General features: G+C 41.4%; 1 protein-coding gene across 1 annotated transcript in view; it reads right to left on the bottom strand.

Moving 5' to 3' along the window:
- Positions 1–12,964, bottom strand: part of LOC311494174 (plexin-A1-like) — a gene marked incomplete at both ends in the record, with an annotated part of 32,936 nt that extends 19,972 nt beyond the window's left edge. The window contains 4 exons of the mRNA XM_084553084.1: positions 1,235–1,349; positions 8,952–9,051; positions 12,098–12,251; positions 12,950–12,964. Coding sequence (XP_084409210.1) covers positions 1,235–1,349; positions 8,952–9,051; positions 12,098–12,251; positions 12,950–12,964 — 384 coding nt within the window. The remainder of the gene's footprint in view (positions 1–1,234; positions 1,350–8,951; positions 9,052–12,097; positions 12,252–12,949) is intronic.
- Between the last annotated feature and the right edge of the window lie 14,562 nt (positions 12,965–27,526).

The following is a 27,526-nucleotide window of genomic DNA, read 5'->3' as shown; positions in this document are numbered from 1 at the left end:
CTGGCCTAAGTGAGCATATGCATCGACGGTGAGAGGGAACGTGAGGGTACATCAAAAGACACGCACTCATCACAAAAGCCCAAAGCTGTCTCTTCACTGTCTGCTGTGTTAATAACCATAATCTATGTAAGGTTGTGCTAGCGCAATGTGTGAGTGTATGTGTGTGTCTATCAAAATTCAACAAACCCTCCAAACATTCAAAGTGTCTTGGTAGCCATGGCAACGCCTGCACCAAGAAGACAGGGTAGTATCAGAAGAAGAAAAACAAAAAGAGAACAAAATATGAAAGCTTGATTGGTGCGGCTCTCCAGACAAGACGAGGCTGCATGTCAGCATGGTGTGTTACAGAAGGGCGTAACGTGATGACAGGGTGTGTGGAGTCAAGTGTTATCTTTCCCCTTGTCCACCCACGTACAAATATTCACACATAAAATTCTTCAAATTGCAACCCCTTTAGGAAGTGCTAATAACATACACCTCCCTCTCTTATGAAATTCTACATATTATAAGATAAAGACAGTGATGCACACACATAAACATACAAACCTACCTACCTATTTGAACATGTGTATGGGAATAAACAAGAGAGAAGTCAGAGAGGAATATGAATGCCATCCATACACCACATAAAATAGGAACAAGAAAAGGAAAGGTGACAAGACAGGAGTAAGAAGAATCTGATGGATGAGAAAATATGCATGTCATTTTAAACAAAGTTACTTTCTGAAGACACTTGTGCTTGAGCGTATATATTTCTGTGTTTGTGCCGGAGCCAGTGAGAGATAGAGAGTTTGACGAAGACAGAGGGACTGTGAAAGCGAGTAAGCTCACGGGTGGATGAGGGTTTTCATGCAAATATAACATTTGGGAGGGTAGAGCGCACGTCCATTTGCATACTCATTCACCCCGACTTGTTTATAAGTGAATAAATCCAGCGCCTTTTAGAGTACAACATCTGCTGCTGGGCCACTCGCGGCAGTATTCAGTCATACACTCACACACACACCCTTAGAGTGTGTGCTGGAATCACCCGCACCCTTCGCATTACTATGCCGCTGTGTGTGTGTTTGCACAGGCATTAATACTCATGTGTTCATGCTTTGTATGCCTGAATGTGTTAGTGAGTTTGTGAGAGATTGTTTAACAACATGTGCTCATCAGTGTGTGTGTTTGTATGTGTGTGTGTGTGTGTATGTGTGTGTGTGTGTTTGTTTGCGCATGCTCAAACCCTCACCTCCGAGGTATTGACTCGTCCCTCCTGGAAGGAGCAGTCGCTGGCATCCTGCGTGCACATGTGACGATATTTGCACCACTGACAGGGGAAGTTTCCGTTAACGCATGACAGGCACCTGGAGCAAGTAAGAATGTGAGAAGAAAAGACATTTTTTTAAAGCTACAATATAATCTGCAACATTTACATTTGTCACCCATTTGTACCAATTTTCTTTCTAATTCCTTTTTGTTTGTTTGTTTGTTGGTGAACCATGGTGTTTTGTTTCCACAAAAAATCCCTATATATAATTCTGTTATAAGCAATTTCATGTCCTGTAGATGATCGACATAATTTTGGAAACATTACGGCAAGAAGGATTTCCAAAACTTTTTTGATAATAGACAAGGTGATAACCTACATTGCCACAAACAATGAGATGACCATGTTATTTTGTTACAGGTGCAGCAGTCTTATTTTCTATGTTTCCTGAAAATCGTAGGCTAGATGTCCTGAGAGCATGTGTAGTGCATTAATTTGATTCAGTTAGAAATTCAGTTCACTATTGGGAATCTATCTATAAATCAAGAAGCGTCTGTGTGTCTGTCTGTGGCACGCATATCTCGCGAACCGTTGAAACTGGGCAGGTGTCTCGCTACGGGCACGAAGATGTGCACTGCTAAGTTTGACGTTGTTTGGATAAGAAATGTAAAATATATCGGTAAAATAGGTTTTCACCGCTCTAATATTTCCACTAATCCTCATACACAGCACCTGTAGGCTCCCACTATAGGAATACATACTTCCGACGGGCACTGCACTAGTGGAGACAGATTCCTATTACATTGGGCCAGACTAACGTGCCAGACCGAAATCAAATTTCGGGCGGAAACGTAGGATGGTAACGACCAGGCTACTCATGTACAAAGACTTGCGTGGATTTCCTTCTAAAACGTGGCACACGCTCAAATCCAGAAGCACATTTCCTTTGTACATCCCAATCAACGTGGAATTGAGCGCACATGTCGTACCTGACCCCTCCTTATACACACCCTTTTGAAATATGCAAATTGTATTTAAATTGACCCTGCACCCGAGATTTCCCTCTCTCCGCACTATCAGAAAATGAAAACATAAGAATGAATAAGACGGGAAAAAAGAAGAACTTCACAGAAAGCGAATTGGAGATGCTACTCACTGGAGTGGAGGTGCGCAAAAATGTACTCTTTGGAACGCTGTCCTCCACATTTATGTCAGTTTCCCAGCATCACCTCTAAGTGTCGCCAAAGGATCAACCGTTGTAGAAGCCAGCGTACGCCAGCCATGACGTTGGCGTGAGGCACGTACAAGTTCGCGGTCATTTCATTCTTGATACATCTGAACTTTTCCGTGAACGAGTACGTACGGGTCGCTTCTCTGATGGCAGCCACTTTATTGTTAACAAATTCAACTCCATACAGCACAGATGGCATGTATGACAATGTCGCTGTAACTCTTCTGTCCATCACCACATAAAGCCCGTCCAAATGATTCGACTGGCCCAGCAGATCATTGCTGAAGCATAACCATTTCCCAACAGAGTAACAGACCAACTTTCTGCTGCAAAGTATATGTGGGCAGGAATGATGTTCTGACTTTCAAGCTAACATGTCAATGCATCATAAGACATGTAGCGAACTTTTTTGGTTGTCAATCATTTAATGAAAAATAGAGTGGAAACCACAGACACGATCAATAACAATATTAATCAAAACTTCAACATGTTCTTTATAACTGATGGAAACACTACGGAGACCTGAATACTTCATAGATAAGTTACAGTATGCTCAGGGAGAACAGTTGCCAACTAAAATACTGAAAAAGTGGACACATCATCTTCACAGTCATACAGCGTTGAATGTTTATGATCAAGTCTCCAGAAAACACGTAGGAATGACAAGGTAACTATGGCCTTGTGCATTAAGACATTATTCCATCTGACGGCAAGGCCAAGGCAGATGCCTAAAACAGCAGAGAGAGAGTAGGAAAAAAATCCTTTGCGATCCACTCCTCCCCTTCTTATTCTCCATGCTCTGAGGCTTACAGTAACGTAAGCTGGCAGACCAAGATAAGCCTGTTTTTATATAACATTTGTTTTTATTATTCCTTCAGAGTTGAGGAAGCAAAACGAAAATATATGCATTCAAACATGGATTACCAGTCGAAAACAAGTCTGTCATGGCTACCACAAAGAAGCAACGCAAGAGAATGTTGTAAAAAAAAAAAAAAAAAAAAATAATGCAAAAGCTGGTTTGCTTTTTATTTTGTTATTATGAGAAGTTTGACTAACTTTAGTTACTTATATCCTATATGTATGTAATTATACGACTTAATCTTTGCTGCTATTGCAACCCAAAGGCTTTACAATCCTGTAAAGACCAAAAGGTCAAATGTGTAAAACTCAGCATTGTGTATTTGGGAGCAAAAGTTAGTCATGCTTAGCACATTTTACAATGACGCGTAGGCAAAGTGTCACAAAACATTTCGCATTAGTGTAGGGACACAGATGTACAGGAATTCAGTCTATAATCACTCCACAAATGTTCTTCTGTTCAAATCAGGCTCCATCAGGTAGGATATTCCTTGGACAAGAAACTGGCTTGATAAATACAAATGTCAGTAGTAATGTTACAGAAAAAATACATAAAACCACTTTCATTGTTTGACTGAAAACTGATCTCTGACACTTTCAGTGCAACAAAAACACCACACAGTAATGAGCCACAACGGGGGTTTAAATCTGGGTCCTCCAAACTGAAGGACAATCGCTCAGCTCACAATGCCACCCTGCTGCCGGAGAGACAGACTTTAAATTGGATTTCAATCTAATCCTTGCTCTGTATTTGTCCCCTTGTCCTTGGTTTATTCAGATTTTCTAGGGTTAAATCCTAAATCGCCTGAACTGGACTGACAGAGTGATGGCAGAGGCTGCATATAGCTAGAGATAAGCCAGTGAGAGTAGACTGAACTGCTGCATGAGGTTTATAATCAATGTCAGTGGATTTCCATGGGGAGACGGGTGGACTGAGGTTATGCTAACAGTCTGATGTTTGTTAGCAGAGCTAGTGAGCCAGTTCCTCCTCACTATTAACCCTGGGGTTTATCGATTCCTCGTTGCAGGGATGTGTGTGTGCACATTCACAGGCATGTGTATGCACGCTCATGACTAGAAGAACACACACTGGCAGGGCTGAGACAAACTTACACACACTAGCTGTCACCCATGTCAATATCGAAACAATCCTCTGGGTTACCTGAGCAGTGAAGGCTTGTCCTACAGTGGAACTGTCAACGCCTAGACAACTGGCGTGGGTAAGTGGCTGCACTGCTGCAATGTAGTCAATAAAATCCCCTGCTATTTAACAAGGCCTAGCAACAGAGCTGGGTCAAACACCTTTTCATCTTCTCCAAGCTTTTGTTCTAGCGAGGACGGATCAATGAAACAAAGCTGTTGATATGCGAGCAATGGCCCCGCACAAGCATGTATGAAAGGACTGAACAATCATATGCTTGTTTAATTCCGGTCAATGTGGATAAAGTCACAGATAAAGCTGCAATTCTTTCCTAATTAGGGGGTTAGTCTTTTATCTAAAGCTTGCCAAAACATGTCAGCATGTGTCAACCCAGATGAAACAGGCCAAAAGCTTACAGCTTTAATGGCCAGATCAGAACAACTTGAAGCAGCTATAGGCATGTTATGATTCTGATAAACCTTGGATGGGTCTGACATCATATCTCTGAGATATCTGATAGTCTTTCATGTTTATAGTGCTAAAAACATAGATAAGGCTGTCGGTGCTGTGTGATCTATAAATAGGTCTCTTTGTGTTTTATCCAATAAAGCTCCAAAGTGAGCAGCAATAAACTGATGCATAAATTATTAATTTATACAGCACGGGAGCCAAGTGAGTTTCTAGATTCTAGGCGAGGGACACTGGCTCATTATAAGGTATTACTGCATCGTGTCACAAGACATACATCTGTCATAGATACATACGTCTGACTAAAGCGTACATGTAGAATCTGATGATGACATAAATACAACATATAGCTGATGATGTTACATGACAGTTTGAGAATATAAGAGGAATCATAGGCAGGTTGGAGAATTGTTCATTCAGGTAGGAGTGGATAACTGCAGGAAGCCATGAACACTGGGCAGGCTGATGAGACCACAACAACAAGTGTAGTATGGAGCTCCACAGGTCAGAAACACACAACTCCAGGCCTCTAAACTGACTCTAAACTGTTTCCCACAAGATGAGTCCAAAAGTTACCAGTGGATCAAGAGTGTGGTGACAGGGAACGGCTTGCCTGGACATGAGATGAGTTCTGGAGTGTGGGTCGCTCCCCTCCCTTGAGTGCTTCCTTGCACTGCATAGATTTCAGCCTTTTCATATTGTAATGGTCATGGTGGCCTGAGACTGGGACGCTAACCTTTTAGCTTTGTGGGACACATTATCCCTGACACAATGGGCACAATCTCTGTCTTTATATCTCTCTTTCCCTCTTCATTTCCCCTTCTCGAAGCTCTTCTCCCTCTCCACTCTTGTGCGGCTTCCTTCTTTTCTTCCCTTCCCTTACGTTTGTCTCTGCTCCTCTCTTCCAGGACGCATTATTCCTCCTCCCGCATGTTCAATTACACTATCCTGAACCTCTTTTTTAATGCAAATTTCTAAAACTGCATGTAAATAGCTCATGGCAAAATTTGCTGTGCCGAGTCTGTGCCTTCTGTCTCTGCATATTCCTTCTGACTGTGCGCGCACCTGTTAGTGTGTTTGCATGAGTATTGCACTCGGCTGGTGCTGTGTCCGCCTTCAAGCTTGTTTTGCACAAGGCTGTGTGAAGCTGCACACCGGCCTGTCTAGGCTCTCACTTGCAGGCTGCTCTGGTTCATCTGTGCTGATACCGTGGGTCTGTGCGTCTGCTGGTGGGAGCCTGTGCTATGCTTTCAGCTGCCCACCACAGCCGTGAGGACGACTCCATTATCAGCAGATGAACGTCCCTACTCCTGGGCCCGGCTTCCTACAAGCCGGGGTTAAAGATTTAGAGGTGGAAGGTGACGGTGGAGAGGGAGTGGTGTATAATATGTGGGTTTATGTTACATCTGCTGCGGAATTAACTGCACAGTAGTTTTACAGTCCTGCAAAGTCCTGAGGGGGCTAGCAAAGCAAACATGAAAGGCTTAAATAGCAGCATGCCTGTTTATGCAGCAAAGACAGGGGGATGAGGTGGGCAAGTTAAACAGGGTGCAGGGCATAAACACGCACCCACGCACAAATGATTAAGCATGTCCTGCATTCACACAAATGTGCATTAATCGACACTACAGTGCTCTTTGTGCACACACACAGGTTCACACATATTCACAAAAATGAATCAAAGTCAGTGAACCAGGCCTAGAGGCCCCGGGAAGTGGCCCAGGTGAGCTCTCTCTCCAAACCCACTCCATTATGTCCATCTACACACAGGGACCCTGGCTACAGCTAATTAACGGCCTATTACTATGCAGATATATGCAGGACAAGAAGGAGAATGCGAGCAATAAATGGGCTTGATGAACGAGAGAGAGGCAAGAAAAGAGGTGGAGAAGGCTATGAGGGGTTGGAGCCAGGGGATGGAGAGACGAGTGAAGTGACGAATGGGAGGGAAAAAAGTAATGGGCAGACAAGAGAAAGGTGGGAAGACGGGGGGCTACAGGGAGGTTAGGAGAGGCTGGCGCCAGAATAAGTGCACTTTACAGTTTTTATTACTAGTTGCTTGTAGCGCTGATTCAGAAACTAAAGGCTGTTGTCATAACTGGCCATATTTTTAAAAAATCCATTATTGATCTTTTGTATTCTTATAATTGAATGCATAAAATACACGATAAGCATGTGTAAAAAAAAAAAAAAGTCCATATTCATGTATACTGATGCTACATATCTTCAGGATGCCTTAATCCTAACTTTATGATATTTAAATGACGTAAACATTAGGAGAGGAAGTCATGCAGTCATCAACATCTTGGCAAGAGTAACAGAAATCCTCTTTAAGTATACTGTAGATGCATTTTAATTTCAGGTGTACTGACGCAAAGTGCAGATACCGAGATAAGAGATCTGAGTCAGTGTCAAGTGGAAGAGGCTGGAACGAGAGAGAGAGGGAGGGAGGGAGAGGGAGAGGGAGAGAGAGAGAGAGGGAGAGGGAGAGAGAGAGAGAGCGAGAGCGAGAGGGCAAGAGAACCTCTGGGCAGTGCATCCCACTCAGCGACTTCACAGGAGCAGCCAAGAGTCATTTAGCGAGTGACATTTTATTTATTTTCATTTAACCTTTATTTAACAAGGCAGGACAATTAGGAACACATTCTTCATTCATTATAGAGCTGATCTCACTGCTGCTCTGACGCTCTCTCCGAGCTCCCCTTCCTCTCTTTGTGCCAGTTCAAATAAAGATCTACTTTAGTGGTATGAAAAGAAGAAACTAATTATATATACGGTATATGTACACACCGAACATTGTGACCACTGACAGGTGAAGTGAATATCAATCTTATGACAATGAAATGTTCTGCTGGGCAGTTTTTGGGCTTGGCATTCATGTGGATGTTACTTAGACATATACCACCCACCTAGACCAGACCAGGCACCCCCACCCCATACCAATGACACTCCTTGATGGCAGCAGCCATCCCCAGCAGGATGCAGCCTGTCACAGGCACACACACAAAAACCGTTCAGGAACAAGTCAAAAAACATGAAAAACAGTGCAAGGCGTTGACCTGGCCTCCAAATTCACTAGATCCCAAACTGATCAAGTATCTGTGGGATGATCCCCCACTAATGTCCAATGTCCGTGCATATGTTTTTTCCACACTTTGAAGAACTAATAAGACAAGCTTTAGCTTTCGCGGAAGAGAGTTTCCCTTATAACTGAAACTGAAAAAACAATCTTCCCCTCTTTTGGTTTTCATACTGCAACTCCTACAATGAAAAATATTAGCCCTTGCAGTTTGAAAACTGCAGCCTTATAAATCACACTTTTACAAACCAATTAATTGTTTGACTCTAACAAATATAGCCCAACAAATATTCAATCAGCTGAATTAATATTGTGGATATAAAGTACCTTTCACAACAATTTAAATAAATGGCTCTCTTCAAATTAGAACAGCGTTTCCTACATGAAGACTGCGTATTGGTCTCTTTCTTTCCATCCCCGCTTCTTTCTTAAATTTAAGACTCAACCATGCACAGAAACAAACAAACAAAAACAATGCTTTCCCACCAGTCCTGAAAAGTCTATCAGTATTCCTATACTTAAATTAGGGTTAATTTGTTTTCAAAGAACATGACTGGCGTGTTTTTGCCTTCCAAGCTTGGTTGCTCTTCTAGGTCTTGCATGGTTAGGAATCAATTTATTATTACACTCACCAGTAGTCCCTTTATTGCTTGGGATTTAATTAACTAATTGATTTCTAAAAAGCTTGAATACATTGAATACTGAATTAGTAAAGGTTGCATGCCTTTCTCTTAGTTCTGCATTATATCAGTTATTTGCAGGCCGATATTTGCCATCACTGTTTTATTGACCATGGCTTTCCACTAATATGCATCTTGCTGAGTCTAATGTTACTGTATGTTTGTAACAGCAATCAGGCTTCTTAACATGGAGAATTTGAACTTTTCCACTCGTCCTACTTAGTAACAAACTCTCAACTTACGACCGGTGGACGCTGCAGTTGTAGAAGACAAAGTCCACACTGGCAAACTTCTTCCCTGTCTCCTTTGACTTCAGATACAACTTTATTACACGTTGGTCTCCTACAAGGAGACACAAAGCATACACATTGCACATCATTAGTGGGTTTTCTGTATCTTTCTATAGCCCATTTATCACTTACAGTTAGCGTGTGGACAGTCGTTTTTGAACCCAGGATCAAGCCCCATCCCCAATGTGATGCATTCTGAAATGTTAGCAGGCTCATTTTAGGTGTTACTTGTCATTTCCTTTAGAGCTGGCATTTTGGGGCCACAGTGTTTCTGCCTCAAACGAAATTAACACAGTTTGGAGAGAAGTTACTCAGTGGAGGGAACGGTTCAGCTATCCATATACATTCATTGTGAAAAAATGGGTGCAGTTAAGGAGCAGAATATCTTGTGCGTCACACAGCTGAATGAACACACTGAATGAAGCAAACAACTGATATTACTGCAGCATCAAACAAAGCTGCTCAACCAAAAAGCTCACAATAGAAGAATTTGAAATGGATTTTTGTGTCCGACTGTGGCATCACCTCATGTTGCCTGTTTCTGGGCCAAAAAGTTGCACTTGGACACACCACAAAGACTATGACCAACGAACAACTGGCACATACAGTACCAGTCAAAAGTTTGGACACACCCTCTCATTTAATGTTTTTTCTTTATTTTCACGACTATTTACATTGTAGATTCTCACTGAAGGCATCAAAACTATGAATGAACACATATGGAATTATGTTGTTAACAAAAAAGTGTGAAATAACTCTGTACCCGGCTGGCCTTAGGCAGATGGGTCCCTCCATATGAGCTGGGTTCTGCTCGAGGTTTCTTCCTGTTGAAAGGGAGTTTTTCCTTGCCACTGTCGCCTTCAGGCTTGCTCTGGGGGTTTCAGGCCGGGTTTTGTAAAGCGTCTTGAAACGATTTGTATTGTTATTGATGCTATATAAATAAAATTGAATTGAATTGAACTGAATTGAATTGAATTAAATGTGATTCATATTTTAGAGTCCTCAAAGTAGCCACCCTTTGCTTTGTTGACAGCACTGCAAACCCTTGGACTTCTCTCAATGAGCTTCATGATGTAGTCACCTGAAATGGTTTTCACTTCACAGGTGTACCTTGTCAGGGTTCATTTGTGTGATTTCTTGCATTCTTAATGGAGTTGCACCATCAATTGTGTTGTACAGTAGTCAGGTTGGTACACAGCTGACAGCCCTATTTGACAACTGTTAGAATTCATATTGTGGCAAGAACCAGTCAGCTAAGAAAAGAGAAACAACAGTCCATCATTACTTTAAGGACTGAAGGTCAGTCAGTCCGGAAAATTGAAAAGACTTTGAATGTGCAGTTGCAAAAACCATCAAGCGCTACGACGAAACTGGCTCACATGAGGACTGCCCCAGGAGAGGAAGACCAAGAGTCACCTCTTCTGCTGAGGATAAGTTCATCCGAGTCACCAGCCTCAGAAATCGCAACTTAACAGCACCTCAGATTAGAGCCCAGATCAATGCCACACAGAGTTCTAGTAGCAGACACATCTCTACATCAACTGTTCAGAGGTGACTCCACCAATCAGGCCTTAATGGTCAAATAGCTGCTAGAAAACCACTACTAAGGAAAAGCAACAAGCAGAAGAGATTTGTTTGGGCCAAGAAACACAAGGAATGGACATTAGACTAGTGGAAATCTGTGCTTTGGTCTGAGTACAAATTTGAGATGTTTGGTTCCAACTGCTGTGTCTTTGTGCGACGCAGAAAAGGTGAACGGATGGTCTCTACATGCATGGTTCCAACCGTGAAGCATGGAGGAGGAGGTGTGATGGTGTGGGGGTGTTTTGCTGGTGACACTGTTGGGGATTTATTCAAAACTGAAGGCACAGCATGGCTACCACAGCATCCTGCAGGGACATGCTATCCCATCTGGTTTGCATTTAGTTGGACCATCATTAATTTTTCAACAGGACAGTGACCCCAAACACACCTCCAGGCTGTGTAAGGGCTATTTGACCAAGGAGGAGAGTGATGGAGTGCTTCGCCAGAAGACCTGGCCTCCACAGTCACCTGACCTAAACCCAATCGAGATGGTTTAGGATGAGATGGACTGCAGAGTGAAGGCAAAAGGGGCCAACAAGTGCTCAGCATCTCTGGGAACTCCTTCAAGACTGTTGGAAAACCATTTCAGGTGACTACTTCATGAAGCTCATCGAGAGAATGCCAAGAGTGTGCAAAGCAGTAATCAAGGCAAAGGGTGGCTATTTTGAAGAATCTAAAATATGAATCATATTTAGAGTTATTTCACACTTTTTATTTGTTTACTACATAATCCCATATGTGTTCATTCATAGTTTTGATGCCTTCAGCGAGAATCTACAATGTAAATAATCATGATAGAATAAAGAAAAAACATTAACCCCTTCACGCCTAGTGTCCGCTCAGACTGCAGCCAAAATAACGCATGTAATACTCCAATGTCGGTTTGTGCGTATTCAAAAAATTCCTAGGAACCTTTTGCAAGCACTAGTTTCTCGTAGGACCGGTCGGAGTGGTAAGCAAAAACACAAATAATTAATTTCTTTATATAATGAAAAAATCAATTCAGGCATTAAGGGGTTAAATGAGAGGATGTGTCCAAACTTTTGACTGGTAGTGTACGTTCTGAAAGGATATAACTCTTCCTGGAAATTGGAAGACCTACCATTAGCTGGTAGGCTAGATAAAGTTCTGCAGTAAAGCTAGATTATCATATTGTTCTGAAAATATTTGTGTATTGGAATGTTTGGAGTGTGCAACCTTTGAACTTCATCCTTTTGTCTACTTTTGTCACTGAAGCTTTTCTTCTTTCACAGTGGTTCTCTAAGATGAACAGCCAATCAGAATGATCTCTCTCATTGATATAAATTGGTCAGAGGGACTACTCAACATGCTGAATCAGCTGAAAATTCAGTGACAAGAGTCTGGCTAGTATCAACATTGAAGGTCACACCTGGAAAAACTGGGGCCACAAATACTCCCGACCATCGGCTTGGTGTGTCACAGACCTGAGAGGGTCCCCAGAAAGGTCAGAAATAGAATTAAAACACATGTTCATGTCTTGTTTTTGTGCGTACCCTGGTCCCGTGTGATGGGTGCAATCTCTTTTGTAGAAGGAGACAGGCAGATGATCCGTCCACCGTAGATCCGTCCTTCTGTCTCTACATAGTCTTCAAAGGAGCAGTTCACTCCAGCAGACAGGCTGGGCACATTCTGGGTCTTAAGTTCCAACTGGGAAGTAGGAAGGGAAGCAGAAAGATTAGATAAAACAGAAATTTAAATCAATATACCTTATTAGCAGTGATGGGAATAACGGCGTTAAAATAAACGACGTTACTAACGGCGTTATTTTTTTCAGTAACGAGCAATCTAAGTAATTACTACTTCCTCCGTTACAACGCCGTTACCTTTACCGACAGTTAAATGTGGTGCGTTACTTGCGCCGTCAGCCAGCCACAAGAGCTGTGGGGGGGGGGGGGGGGGGGGGGTGTAGCCACATAAGTGATGATGATTGGCTAAGGTAGGGTAAGATTTTATGGTAAGCCAATCAGCGGCAGGGCAATAGTTACTTTCCCTGGTAACTACTTACTTTTATAGTGGAGTAATTCTAACTCAGTTACTTTTTGGGAGAAGTAACTAATAACTATAATTAATTACTTTTTAAAAGTAACGTGCCCAACACTGCTTATTAGTGATGCCCCACAGCTGCTCAGATATGTGGCTCGAAACTCACTCTTCAGCTAATGCTCAATATGATGCCAGTAATGGCACAAAAACAGATTTACAAAAGATTTACTAAATCCCATTTCACATTTACTGTGTTCATTTTTCCTATGCATCTTTTTTGTTTCCTATTCCCCCATCAAGCAAATAAAACATCAATACGTAACAACACGTAAAAAAAAACAAAAAAAAACAGAAATGTGTACCTGGACTTCTGACATGGTGACTGAGACTGTGTTGGGTTGAACGAAAAGACGGACACACTGTTCCACTCTGGTGGTGAAACGCTGAGGCTCCTCTGCTCGCTCGCAACGATCCTTCCTTGAACATCTAGAGAAGGAGAACCACTTTTACACCTCCATTTAAACACATTTGATCCATACAGTAAGAATTACTTCCTATTACACCTGTTCCCTTTTTGTTCTTGTATTAGGTCAAAAAGTGGCTTTGATGCAGTCAGCACTTCACACTTGGAAAACGAAAAAAAATCCTTACTCACAAAGTTGTGCACATCCCAGATTGTTTGGATTGCAGACATGACAGAATTTGTGATATACAGTATTAATTGAACAACCCCGGGATGCTGAGTTTCAGGCAGAGAGTGTGTTTATTAGTGGGTGCACAGATGCGTGGAAATCAGAAGTAAATTAGGAAAGTGTGTATGAACACCATATGCAGTTAAAGGAGTTAACACAGCAGTAACTGGTCACTTTAAAGGCAATTCAATTCAATTCAATTCAATTCAATTTTATTTATATAGCGTCAATAACAATACAAATCGTCTCAAGACGCTTTACAAAAACCCGGCCTGAAACCCCCAGAGCAAGCCTGAAGGCAACGGTGGCAAGGAAAAACTCCCTTTTAACAGGAAGAAACCTCGAGCAGAACCCAGCAACATGACAACCACAAACTGAACACATTTTCAATAGTATTATAAAAGAGTTTGCAGGTGACACGACCATAGTCTGGTTATTAAGATCCTCACAATATATACGAGTACTTACAGTGACAGAATATATAACCAGGGTTTGCATTAATCAAAATTACCTACGGTATAACAGTCAGACATAAAGTCCAATGCACAAGCAGAGTGCAAAAACAAATAGAGCACAGCATTAGTCCAGGCAGAGGACTGATGCTGCTCTTGCATTAAATGAATAGCACCAGCTGCTCATTCATGCCTCACAATCAGTGGTTTATACATTAGCTGCTAGGCTACCAGCTCACTAACATTTATAATCATAATAACACTGTTGGCCTTTTTCCATACTTCTAAATGTTACTCTGATGATATCCTTGGGTCATTTGGTGGCACAGCTTTCTTCCCTCCAACTTCTTTATCTGCTAAACATTCTGTACTGTTGATGTAAGTAAGCTTGTATTAATGTCTAAATACTGCCTAAATTTGGGAATGGGAAAATTACATATCCCCGCAGAATACTGTATCGCATGTTTTGGATTATTTGAGACCTCCTTTAAAGAGAAGGTGCTTTTTCCTATTAATATAATCAATTTTATTAGGTATAAATAGTCTACTGGTAACACAAAGGGTTCTCCCTGAATTAGTAGATGTAGTTTATGGAACAAAAGAGCAAAGGCCCATTTCCTGGGTACAAATTCTAACCTTAAAAAAATGGATTGGAAATTGATTGAAATGTAAAGAGTGTATGATTACTCCTGTCACCAGCTAGAATGTATTCTTTCATACATTTATAAATCTCCCCTCCCTCATGAGTGGTTTTACATCATTCTTTTATGCAGCAATTTGCCATCCACGCACATCCATGCACAGTATATAAATTATCTTTTAATTTTTTCTGTCTTTCAGGAGAGAATCTTCAAAGGTATCCAGCACCTTAAAAAAATAGCTTTCAGACACATTGGACAAAATAGTTAAATGTGAGCCTTGTGTGTCACTTACACATTATGCAGCACACACCAGCCACAGTGAGGGTCTCCTGATCCCAGGCAGGCTCCACACGAAGTGTGCTGCTCACAGCTCTCCACTGGTACTTGGGTCACCTGGAAGAAGAAAAACACACACAACTTGGTTAATGTTGCACAGAATCTCTGTTTACATCAGCTTCAAACAGCTTAAGCCATATAGGCCTGGTATAAACAGGATCTACTTGAGGAGTCCTGCGTCTGGAACATGAGATGAAAGGAACAAGCCCACTGTGACTATAAGAGATAAACAGCTGTGAGCATGCTGCGTACGACTCCATACTGCTGTGTACGAGCCTCGCTAGAGGGGGAAAGGAAGAGGTTTACGGACATGTAAACACACACCCTTTGACCAAGTTATCTCTGTAATACACTGTGTACTGCCCTCCAGTGGATCAGAGAATGCTGAACAAAACAAACAATTTAAGTATTTTTATAGATTAATCATTTTCTCCTGTTGGATGGTGAAAAGTTGAACTCTGAGAGTAGATTCTACACACTGAGACCAGCGTCTCACATTAGACCCGATCGTCAAGATCACATTCTTCATGAGGAAGCTACACAGTCTGCTGATATCAGGGTTATTTTGGGCTTGAACTTAGACAGTACTCATTTTAGCCATTCTATCCAAATAGTAATCAAGTGGTTGACTGAGATACCTAGGTAACTGTTAGATGGCTTAAGGACCGCGCATGCGAGAATAGACTAACTGCTATGTGGCAAAAAGAGACAATGGAATTTGAATGAAATTCAGTGAGTTGAAGTGATAACTGGTGAAAGAACCATCAGCATTGGGAAACAGGCAGGTGCAAAGATGCACTAATCTCGACCAGTGGGAGCAACCGATAAAGTTGACTGACAAATCATGCAAACATAGCGTTTCACAAACGGTTCCCACAAGGGAACCAAGGAAAAGCAGTCTACAACTGGTTCCTAACACCAAATTCACCATGTTTGCTCTGAAATAATCTGAGGTGGGAAATATATCAAGTAGGGCTGCAACGAACGTAATTGATTATGTCGACTACTTATATGTGTCAGTTTGCACATAATACGTCGCAATGTTTACGAAAAAAGCCCTTGTCCAAATATCAAAAGTGAGGAAATTCATTAAACAGACAGCCAGGTGCTTGAAAGACATTTCTCTGTGTTAATACTTTTATCTAGTAAAGGGCAGTAACAGTAACCAGTAGCTCAAACCTGCCAAAATCCTTAAAGAAGAAGACAAAGTGGTTGCACACTTACTAACATTGAAACGACTCCCAACAGCAGAGCCAATGAATATCTTGACCATTTAGTTTGATTGTTGCTTGGCTCCTAGGAGTCATTGTTGTGTCTTTATCAGTTGTTTTAAGAAAATAACTCAACAGACTCGAGAGGAGATGCTAATCACTAGCATATCAGCGCTGCTTTTCAGAGCATTCATGAGTTGGAAGCAGATTGTTTCCGCACATAGACCTCTGTATTTCGGGTGGCGGTGGGACAGTGGTTAGAAGGTCCTCCGCAAGAAGGTTTTCGGTTCAAATCCCCGGGGCAGAGAGGGTTTGATTCTCAGGGCCTTTCTGTGTAGAGTTTGCATGTTGTCCCCGTGTTTGCGTGGGTTTCCTCTGGGCACTTCGGTTTCCTCCCACCATCATCAAAAAAACCAAAACAACAACAAAAAAAATCATGGGTACTACATTGGCAGTGTGCTTGGTTGCAGCGGCTCAGGACTAACCCTCCATCCTATTTCGTTGTACAATATATAATGACAAATAAAGCACTTTACCTTTACTTTTACCTTACCTGAAACTAAACGATTTAAATTCCCATTAACATTCTGATCTATGTGGGTGCTGGCAACATGTAGCAGTGTTTAGCATCACAGCATGGAGGTTCTATGCTGCTGGCCGTCTGGGGTCCATCTATGTGGGCATTACATGTTCTCCCTGTGTCTGCTGTGTTTCTTGTCACTTAGAATCCATTGCGCTTGATACATGTTCACAAACATCAGAAACACTCAAACCGCTTTCTGAACCAGCGAGGCTTCACATGTCATCGCTGATGTAATTTTCCCTTAAAAAACAAGTCACGAGCATACGCGCTTCATAAAAGACTTTTCTTGACACACACTCCAAAGCCTCGGCACAGTACATTCCATCACATCAAGGCAACCCAAACCAGTAGTGTGAAATTTGGTTCCTAGAGGATGCAACCCATTCCTTTTAATCCCTCTAGTGCTACCATGAGTTTGACATTCTAGTTTTGGGAATTATTGCTGCTATGACAGATAGACTGTCTAGTCAGGGGTCACCAACTTTTTTGAAACTGAGAGCTACTTCAAGGGTACCGAGTAATTCAAAGGGTTACCTTTGATACAAACTTACTGAATAACATAGTCGCACAGTTCATCTTTAATAATAAAAATAGTAATAATAATAATAATAACTCATATGTGTGATGAGGCTGTCTGCTCACGTTAGTAGTTGTTATTATATATTATTGTTAATGAATCCTCACAATAAATATAAGCAATGATTTACATGGTAGAAACCTATTTATTTAAACATGCAACGTTTTTCATTATTATTTATTTTTGTTCCTATAATTCAGTTTCAACATTTGAGCTTTCACATCTCTCTTTGACTCATCTTCTGTCTTTCTTGACTGCACTCTGTATGAATGAGCACATTTGCAGCACTTTGTATAGAGTCAGCTGTTTTATTTTTGTTCGTATTAGCACCTTTGTGACATTTTTCAACAAATCATGAACTGTGTCCCATGTCCGTACAAACTACCAGTAATGTCAATATAACTTCTTTCACATATTTAAATGAATCATATCACATTTGTACAAATATATAGTATTTTAACAAAAACAACCTGTTACGCTTTTATAACAAATCATTTTTCACATTTTAGCTAAATGATGCTTCACTTACATCTTTTGACTTCTTTGCCGGCCTCATGTAAAAACACTGCCTTTAACTCACTGCCTTTTTCCGCCCGAAGTGCGCTGCCAGTCGGGGAGTTAGCAGTTAGCATGGAAGCTAGCATGACACGTACTGAACTGCGGTATCTCTCTACATGCATACACAGGTTTCTTTTACTGTGGTAAAAAAGAACGTTTCTTCCCACTCTCTGGGACGTACCACAAAATGGTACGTTTTCTTTAGCTTTTCTTCCATGTTTTTCTGTTGTTACGACCCTCATGTAGCTCCCCAACATAGCCACGGCGCTTCCATACATCGGTAAAAAGAAAGATGGCGGTTTGTCTTGCACGTTATATTGAATTTTGACACCAGACGAGGCCAGAGTTCATATATACATAAAAGATAATATATATAATTTTATATTAAATAATTCCATGTTCAACTCTACAGCAATGCAAGTGTTATTGGTATAAAAAGAACAGTGACACAAGTGCTACTTTTAGAACAACCCCCAGCGGGCGACCAGGTGCCCCTAGAGTCTAGGGTGTACCTTTCTTCTGATAGTTGGGACCATCAACTGTATATACTTGGAACTAGCTGCACAGTAATAGATAGAAGAATGCTGCTGGGACAAATGGTGGAAATTACAGAGCATGAAGGGTATAATGTAAACAAAAGATCAAGCTGAATAATGTGAGCCTGCGGATTCCAGACAAAATTAATAGTGTAAAGCTTTAAAGCCTCTTTTGCAGCATTGATTTGTATGTAAAATAACTTCACTGCCACACATTAGTGAACAATATCCTTTTTCATTTATCAATCCTCAGCTTTGATTAGAAAAACATAAGGACATATGTTGTTCTTACAACCTTCCTGCTGCCAAATACAAGCAATCTTTAAAAAGAAATGCAGCACTCAAATAAAAAGTAACATATGGCTGAGAGATTCCTGCACAAGCCCTAATCCGAATAAAGAGGAATAAGTTTGCTTAAAACCTAAGAAAGCCTTGCAAATAACGTGCCATTGTACTTAACACCATTAAGATAAACATCAAGGATTACTCCTTTTGTGTGCTAAATCTCCTCCAGCTGGCATATGTGTGTCTGCATGACTAGGTAAGATGAAACTTTAATGATCTATTTGGCAAAACTGAGGGAAACCCAAATGTACCTGTCTCTTGTGGCCAAGGATGTATCAGTGGAGACAGTGAGACGTGAGAAGTTCAGGGTGAAAAGTTTGCAGATAGCTGCCTTGCAGATATATTTAAAGAGACACGTTATATTCTACTGTCTGCATCACTATATGCTATCTGTTTGGAAGATTAACAAGAAGCTCAAGATTTTGTACCCACGTTGTAGAAAGCTCCAAAGTCAAGGAATCAACCTTTAGGAGAACATTTTGAAATTTAATCACAGTCTACCTGTGAAAACTCTGATTTAATTTGCTTTCTCAAGAATCCCAAACTCCACTGTATTAGCATACATATGTTTTATCTCAGCTTGTTGAAAACTGTTTACCAGTGACAGGCGGATTGGCAGACAGCAAAATTCCTCAGGCAAACACACACTGAAGTAAGTACACACCATGAGAAGTTACTATTTGGACCAAATGGAGAGTTTGAAACGCCCTGCGATGGACTGGCGACCTGTCCAGGGTGTACCCCCGCCTCTCGCCCGATGAGAGCTGGGATAGGCTCCAGCAGACCCCCGCAACCCTTAACAGGAATAAGCGGATACAGAAGATGAATGAATGAATGAATGAATGAGAGTTTGAAACAAGTTTTCTGGGGCAGTTAAATTCTAAAGTACATCCACAACCACATACCACAACATCAATAACGCTGCAGAGGCAGGAGACACACCAGGTGAAGCTGGAAGGTGGTGAGGGTGAGTTCTAATTGGAGCTACAAGACCAGCACTGTGGAAACCTTCAAAGAGGAAACTCTACTGCCATTGCAACATTTTTTGTTTGTTTGTTTGTTTGTTTTAAACTTCAAACACCCATCTGCTCTTTTCATATCTTAAACTTGAACAGCCACTGCATGATTGATCAGACATGTTGGTTTAAATGTCAAATGTTTCAATCTATTCCTCTCCCACTTTCTAAATCCTTTTTTTGCAAACTCAGAAAGCTGTTCTCAGATTTTATATGGAGCAACAGACGTCCAAGACTACGGCTCTCCCTACTGTATCTTCCCAATGATGGTGGTGGACTTCAAGTCCCTAACTTACAGTGGTATTACTGGGCAGCACAGCTACATACAGCAACATTTTATTTTTCTACTTCTGATCCTCCAGCATGGCTAAGTATTGAACGTACTACAACATCAGGTCTACCTCTTCCGTCACATTTGTATTCTACTCATGTTAAAAACCTTAAGAAACAGACAAAACCCATTTGTTAAAAATACACTCTCTGTCTGGCATGAGGTGCATGCCTATACAGGGGATGCACCCAAACTCTCTCAGTTTTCCCCAATATGGGGTAATGATAACTTCATACCCGGTAGATCGGATGGTGGATTTAAACTATAGGCTAACAGAGGTTTATGTAAAATAATTGACCTATACATAGATGGGAATCTAATGACCTTTGATCAATTGGTCTGTAAGTATGATATACCTAGAAATCACTTCTTTAAATACTTGCAGTTAAGGAGTTTCATAAAATCACAGACTCAATCCCTGGATAGACCTTCCATGTCAGCTATAGAAGAGTATATTGTAAGTAATAAGGATGCTCGAGGTAAGCTGTCAATATTGTATGGTATGTTACGATCCAAATCGAAGGACAACTCCCACTGTACACTCAATGCATGGAGAGGTGACCTAGAAGTAAACATTACAGAAAATGAGTGGGAAAATGCTTGTCTAAAGGCAAAAACAAAGACTAACACAGCACTAAAACTTATACAATACAAGTGGCTATTCAGAACTTATGTGACTCCTGTTAAATTACATCGCTACAACCCTAACATCCCTGACAGCTGTGCTAAATGTAGTGACAATGTTGGCACTCTGCTGCATTGTATGTGGGAATGCCAAAAAATCCAGTCATTTTGGGAAGATGTAACCTACATGATTTCACGTATGACTAATATGGTGGTTCCACTTGAGGCAAAGCTCTGTATATTAGGTATCTATCCTGATAACTTTGCACCGGCCGCAAAGCCGCGCCCATGATTGATCTATCCTTGCTTCAGGCTAGGAGAGTGATTGCATTGAGGTGGAAAAGTATGGATAGCCCTACAACTGGAATGTGGTTACGGGAAATGGTGTCGTGCTTGACACTAGAGAAATGAACTTATGTTGCCAAACGGAAACTAAATAAGTTCACAGAGATATGGAATACTTTTATGCAGTTCCTGGAAAGTGTTCAGTCTGAAATTGATGACTGAAATTGATTGGTGGCGCTTGTGGAAGCTGACATGCCTCTTATAAATAAGCAGGACTACTACTGATTTTGTTTTTTATTTAATTTTCATTTTATTTTATTTTATTTATTTATTATTTTTTACTTATTATTATTATTATCTTTCTTTTTCTCTTCTTCTGAATGTTTACATTGAGGCGGGATGTTCACTATTTTACTGTCCCTGTTACTGTATGTTCTTTATGACAAAAACAATAAATATATTGTTAAAAAAAAAAAAAGTCAAATGTTTAAATAGGTCCCGCCTCCAGTCACATGACTTATTACTCTAACTGCATGAAACGGCCTCTGACATATGCCTAACTTTGGAGGCAGGATCTGATCCAGCTGCTGCTGGTTTGAGCAAAATACTCTACATCACATAATAACATTAACAGGAAGGATTTTGCACCTACGGAGATAGAAGAAAGCGCTGTCTCTGACAATGAAACAACATTTGGGGGAGCTGTGGAGTAGTCATCAGTAAAACAGTTTTGAGACCAAAGCGTCAGTTTGCATCCATGGCTGAGGTGACTCAAGCACCTGAAGGGGTCAGATGCAGGAAATTGTTTTCCCACAAATTCCCAAATACTTTTCTAAAATTGTGAACATGGTGAACATTACACCTGAGAAACATTAGCATGTTAGCATAATCTTCGTGCAGCTTAGCATGCAGACATAGCTCAACAAAAGCGTTTTCTTTAAATCAGAGGTTGCATCACTCTCAATCTCATACTTGTGTCCAACAGCAAAAAATGAAAATAATCAGGGAGCCCTGAATGCACCACCTCACATGGAGAAGTAGATGTAAATAAAAGGGAGACTGCAACAACACCCCTGTTCAGTAGGTGATGGTAATACAACTGCAGGCTAAACAAGCCACAAGATAGAAGCAGTTTATCAATGTGTGTTCTTCTCTGTAATTGTGGTACTATTCTAATTCAAAGTGTGAGGGTTATGGTGAGAGAGTTTTTTTGTTTTTTTTTGCTATTTTTCCTTATGCAGTGGGGGTGCTATGTCAGTTTACATCCCAGCTTTCATACAAACAGTATATCACTCAGCTAGATGCCAGTGATCTCGGCATTTCAGCCTCATACTGCACATATCCTCCCTCTGTGTCACTCTTATGTACAGTCAGACACAGTAGCTTATGGCAGATTCATAGCATGGTAATATTAAATTGATAGCTATTATAATGCTGCCATTACCAGACACATGCCTCTTACAGGACACCAAATAGCAGCAAATTGCAGTCATTACTTGTGCCTGGACAAATATCATGCTAGTAATACAGGCTATCTGATAGAGGGAGGAGGAGGAGGAGAAGTTGGAGGAAGAGGGGGAAAAACATGTCAAGCTCAAGCACAATAGCCAGGGAGAGAAGTTAATTCAATGGACGGTTTTGTGATAGAGGGCCAGATGATGTACTCCAATGGAACAGTTCAATTATTGAGTTTTAGAAAACAGAAAATGGGATGGGAAACAGGACATGCTCAGCCAAAGACTCTTTGTCTTACCAAAGTGACTACAGACTGTGTGTGTTTGTGACAGAGACAATAAATAAGTGAGAACCACCTATTCATATTAAATGGCATTCTCATCCCCGGCCTATTTGCTTCGGCAAAGGGAAACACATCTATCTGTGGACAGTGGAGGGGAGGCGAGGGGGGAGGACAGAAGAATTAGGAAAAGAGGTAGAGGAAGGTAGGAAGAATAAGAACACTGAGCGAAAAAGTCAATTTTAACCATTCCTTTTAGTCTTCAATTCGTAATGGACATTGTTTGTGGATAAAAAACACAAAACGGCAAGCAGGATTCACATGCTTTTTTTTATTTCAAGAGCAGAGGAAAGAGGGAAAGGAGAGAGGGTGAATGGGGTGGGGGTTATTACAAATAAATAACAGCTACAAATGAGCCTCTCTCATTTGGGTCATGATAGAGAGGCTCTTAATTTGCCTAGTGGCAGATTGGGGGTTGAATGAGGGGGTTGGGAATGGGGAACACAGGAAAGGCTGGATGAGAAAGACACACAGACATATATGGGGCCCCTTTCATCCCCTCTACCTGCTGCTATAGGCGTTAGTTGTCCCATCTGTATAATATGGTGTAGAATATAACGTGCTGCCACCACCACACAAAAGACTGATAGATGTCTCATTCTGACACTAAGCTGGATTCTGAGACTACTGTACAAACTCACACAAGCTACCAGGAACAAAATGCATGTACATATGGAATTTGTAATAATATACATATAAACATGTGCACCTTTCATAAATAGGTGCAAATTCCATTATCAATCTATCTATCAATCAATCTGTATTTATAGAGCACTTTAAAAATAACACAGTACTAAAACAATCAAACAATATAAACAATAAGAACCAACATCTCAAACTGACCTCAAAGCGAAAGAGAAAAAATGTGTTTTAACAAATAAAAGAACATTAAAATTAATACGGAAATGAACTGAAAGCCAGTGAATTGCCACTATAATTTGGGTAATGTGTTCTTGTTTTTTGGTTCCAGTTGAAAGTCGAGTAGCAGCATTTTGAACCAGCTGTAGTCGAGGAAGTGACGTCTGACTAAGCCCAACATAAAGTGCATTGCAATAGTCTAAATGAGTTGTGATAAAAGCATGGATTCAAATCTCAAAGTGATGCAGAGAAAGAAATGGTTTCACTTTGGCCAGTCTCAGTTGAAAAAAAAAAATGGACTTAACCAATTATTTAATCTGTGCATCAAATTTGAGATCGCTGTCAAGTCTTACACCAAGGTTAGTTGCTGTCTGTGTCAAATGTTGATTTAAAGGCCCCAGATCAGCATGGACCTTGGATGCATCACTAGGCCCAAACAGCATGACCTCAGTCTTGTTATCGTTTAAGTGTAAAAAAATGATGGCCAGCCATGCCTTGATTTCCGCAAAGCACTTTAGCAGTCAGTTTGTTTAAGTAGCACATACATTTGACTGTTGTCAGCGTAAAAATGGAATACAATGCCATGTTTCCGGCTTCAACACGGACACAAAAACGTCTGTCAGTTAGGTAGGACCTAAACCAATCTATAGCACGACTGCAAATGCTCATCCAGTTCTCCAGGCAAGACAGAAGGATCTGATGGTCTCTGTATCGAAGGCAGCTGTTAGGTCCAACAGAATCAAAATAAACGCAGTGACCAGAATCTGTGGCTAAAAGAAGATCATTAAAAACTCTCAGCAGTGCTGACTCAGTACTGTGACGAGTTGTAAACCCAGACTGGAACATCTCAAGAATGTCGTGTTCAACTAACAAAGACTTCAGCTGGCAATAAACAATTTTCTCCCGAATCTTAGAGAGGAAACGGAGTTTGGAGATTTGCCTAAAATTTGAAAGAACAGATGAGTCTAAGCCAGGCTTTTTAAAACTCGCAAGTACAATCCTGTTTGCTATTATTTTTTTTTTGCACAGGTGCTAAGGTGGAACCTCTTTAGAAAGACGAGGTGGAACTGGATCATTGGGAGACTTCATATGACCAATTATCTCTCTCAAATTGGGCAGACTGACCAGCTCAAACTGATAAAAACAGCAGAGCATTTGGCAAATATGGACATGTCATAAGAAGACTAATGATGGCCTTAATGCTTATTAACCTTATTAATAAAAAAGCGCAAGAAATTCTCACAGACTTTTGTTGAGTTCTCTAGACAGGTTGATTGTGGGGCATTAAGAACAGATTTTACAGTTACAGTACAGAACACAAGGATTGCGACAGTTAGATGTAATGATTTCTGAAAAATACTTGGACTTAGCAGTCTGATAAAAAAAGGCCAGCTGTCCTTCAACATCTGGAAGGACGCCTGTAGCTTGTCCTTCTTCCACTTCCGCTCAGCTCTTCTGCACTCATGCCTGACAGCACACGTAGCATCATCTATCCAGGGCTCAGGTCTAGGTTTGGAAAGCGTTGTTTTTAACGGAGCCACAGTATCTAATACAGTCTGAAAGGATGAGTAAAAATGAGAGGATAAGGCATCTGATTTAGAGCCCAGGGGCCTCATGTACGAAGACTTGCGTGGATTTCCTTCTAAAATGTGGCGCACGCTCAGATTTAGAAGCATTTTTCCTTTGTACATTCCAATCGAGCATACCAGACCCCTCCCTGTCCACGCCCCTATTAAATATGCAACTCCCTGTCCATGCACCATTTAAATATGCAAATTATATTTAAATTGACCCTGCACCTGAGATTCCCCTCTCTGCACAATCAGAAAATGAAAACATAAGAATTAGTAAGACGGAAAAAAAGAAGAACTTAACAGAAAGCGAATTGGAGACGCTACTCACTGGAGTGGAGATGTGCAAAAATGTCTCCTTTGGCACACTGTCCTCCACGCGCCACAATGTTGGTTAATTGCATTTGCGCATCACATATGATCTGTACATTGATCGAATTAAAATGTTTCCTGTTGATATATACAAATTCATCATGTGATAGCGCTTTTATATCAATGTGTGTGCAGTCAATAGCTCCGACTGCATTCAGAAAACTGGTTCTCGCTGCAAATTGCGCTTTAATGTTGACCTGTTCAGATGCATTGTATGGGAATTTGATATACCTGACTGACATGAGGATAGGGTTGACCGGCACAGTCATGATCGGTCGGACTAATAGTTTTCACGTTTATGACAGTTTTAAGGGTGATAGTTGATTTTGATTGACATCGATAATATATCATAAGAACAGTTTATTTATTTATTTTTATCAAATCTGTGATGTTAAACAACAACTCACTCAAAAACATCGAAAACTTAACTTTAAGGGTGGAATGAGTCCGGCCTCACATTATGGCCCACATTTGATATGTGGGCCGAATACTACACTCCACAAGTGGCCCACATCTTGTCTGCCAGAGTCAAGACAGTGCCGCCTTTGCCCCATCTGGGCCATGTCCGGTTCACATGCCGTATGCCAGTGCCGAGTGAACGCCACCTGTGCCGGCTTCAAGCCAGATCTGGGCCAAATGTCTCTGCTATGTGGGCGGTATCACCTCTAAGTGTCGCCAAAGGATCAATATCTGTAGAAGCTAGCGTACGCCATCCGTGGCGTTGGCACGTACAAGTTCCCGGACATTTCACTCTTGATACATCTGAACTTTTCCGTGAGCGAGTACGTATGGAACGTTTTTGTACGCACGCAACTTTCGTACATGAGGCCCCAGCTGTTCAGTTGGGCTGATTGCTGAGTTGAAGGCTGCTGAAAACTGAGCGGCAGTGGAGGAGTTAACAACACGACAGCGTCGCGCAAGAGCGCGAGGTTTAACCATATGACAAGGCAGAGGCATGTCAAATACGACAGGCATATGGTCTGAGAACGCAGCATCACACACTTCTAAATTACCAACAACAAAAACAAGATCAAGAGTATGCCCATGTTCTTGTGTAGGACTAGACACAAGCTGTACAAGATTAAAAGAGTCAATGGCCAACGGCATCGCAGGACAACACACGTGGATATTAAAATCCCCAACAATTAAAATCTGGTCATACTGGCATTATCCCTGCCAAAAAAGCTTCTAAATAACGCATTATCTGCCGCGAAACTCTTTAATTTCGCCAATATTTTGTTACGATACGCTAGTGCTATTCCCCGTTGAGTCCGGAGTTACCTGTTATGTATTCGCGGATGTGCAGCGGTTTGTTGTTCTTTGGCCAGCTGTTCCTCTCTCTGTGTCCGCATCCTCCTTTCAACGAGCTCCTCATCAGTATACTCTGGCTCAAAACGGTAAGGACGTCCATCACAAACAAAGACGCTGTCCACAACCTCAGAATCAGAAAAATATTCAGCCATGTTGCAAAAACCTAGCAGTAGCAAATTACAGGTAAACAAGCCGACCGTCGTGGGTGGGTGCGCGCAGTGCTCAGAGATGACATCATCCAGGTCAGAGGTTAGCAGGTCAAGCTACAGACCCCAGATGATGATAACAGGTAACTCTGGACTCAACGGGGAATATCACTAGCATATCATAACAAAATATTGGTGAAATGAAAGAGTTTCACGGCAGATAAGCGGCGAGGAAGGCAAGGAAGCGGCGACACGCCGACCTAGAATTTCCAGAGAAAGCAGCAGGGGCGCACGCCAAACAGGCTTTCAATTTCACTAGCCTGCCGCTGCGTTTCCCCCGGTGTCTGCAGCCTCTCCATGCAGGTGCCGGAACACGGAAGAGGTAAGCCGGTATACCAGAGAGAAGCGGGAGGGAGAAAGTTTTCTGTCCACCTGGACCAGACGGGCCCAATATTTTTTAAATGAGTATGTATCTGTGTTAAATGTATTTATTTGTCTGTCCAATTCCCTCCCCCTCTCTGCCTCTCAGTCTTTCTGTTATGCTCTCATCTGTCTTGGATTTGGCTGGACACACCAAAAACACAGCAAATGAGGCCATAGATCACAAGTCGCCTTGGGTGGGAGCCGACAGAGAGAGAGAGACAGGAGAGAAATACAAAGCCTGGTAAAGAACATATTGCTCCTTAAACTTTAAAAGTG

This window comes from Chelon labrosus (assembly GCF_963514085.1).
Source record: "Chelon labrosus genome assembly, chromosome: 10".
In the NCBI taxonomy this organism is placed as follows: Eukaryota; Metazoa; Chordata; class Actinopteri; order Mugiliformes; family Mugilidae; genus Chelon; species Chelon labrosus.
This window is presented reverse-complemented; position numbering and strand designations above follow the sequence as displayed.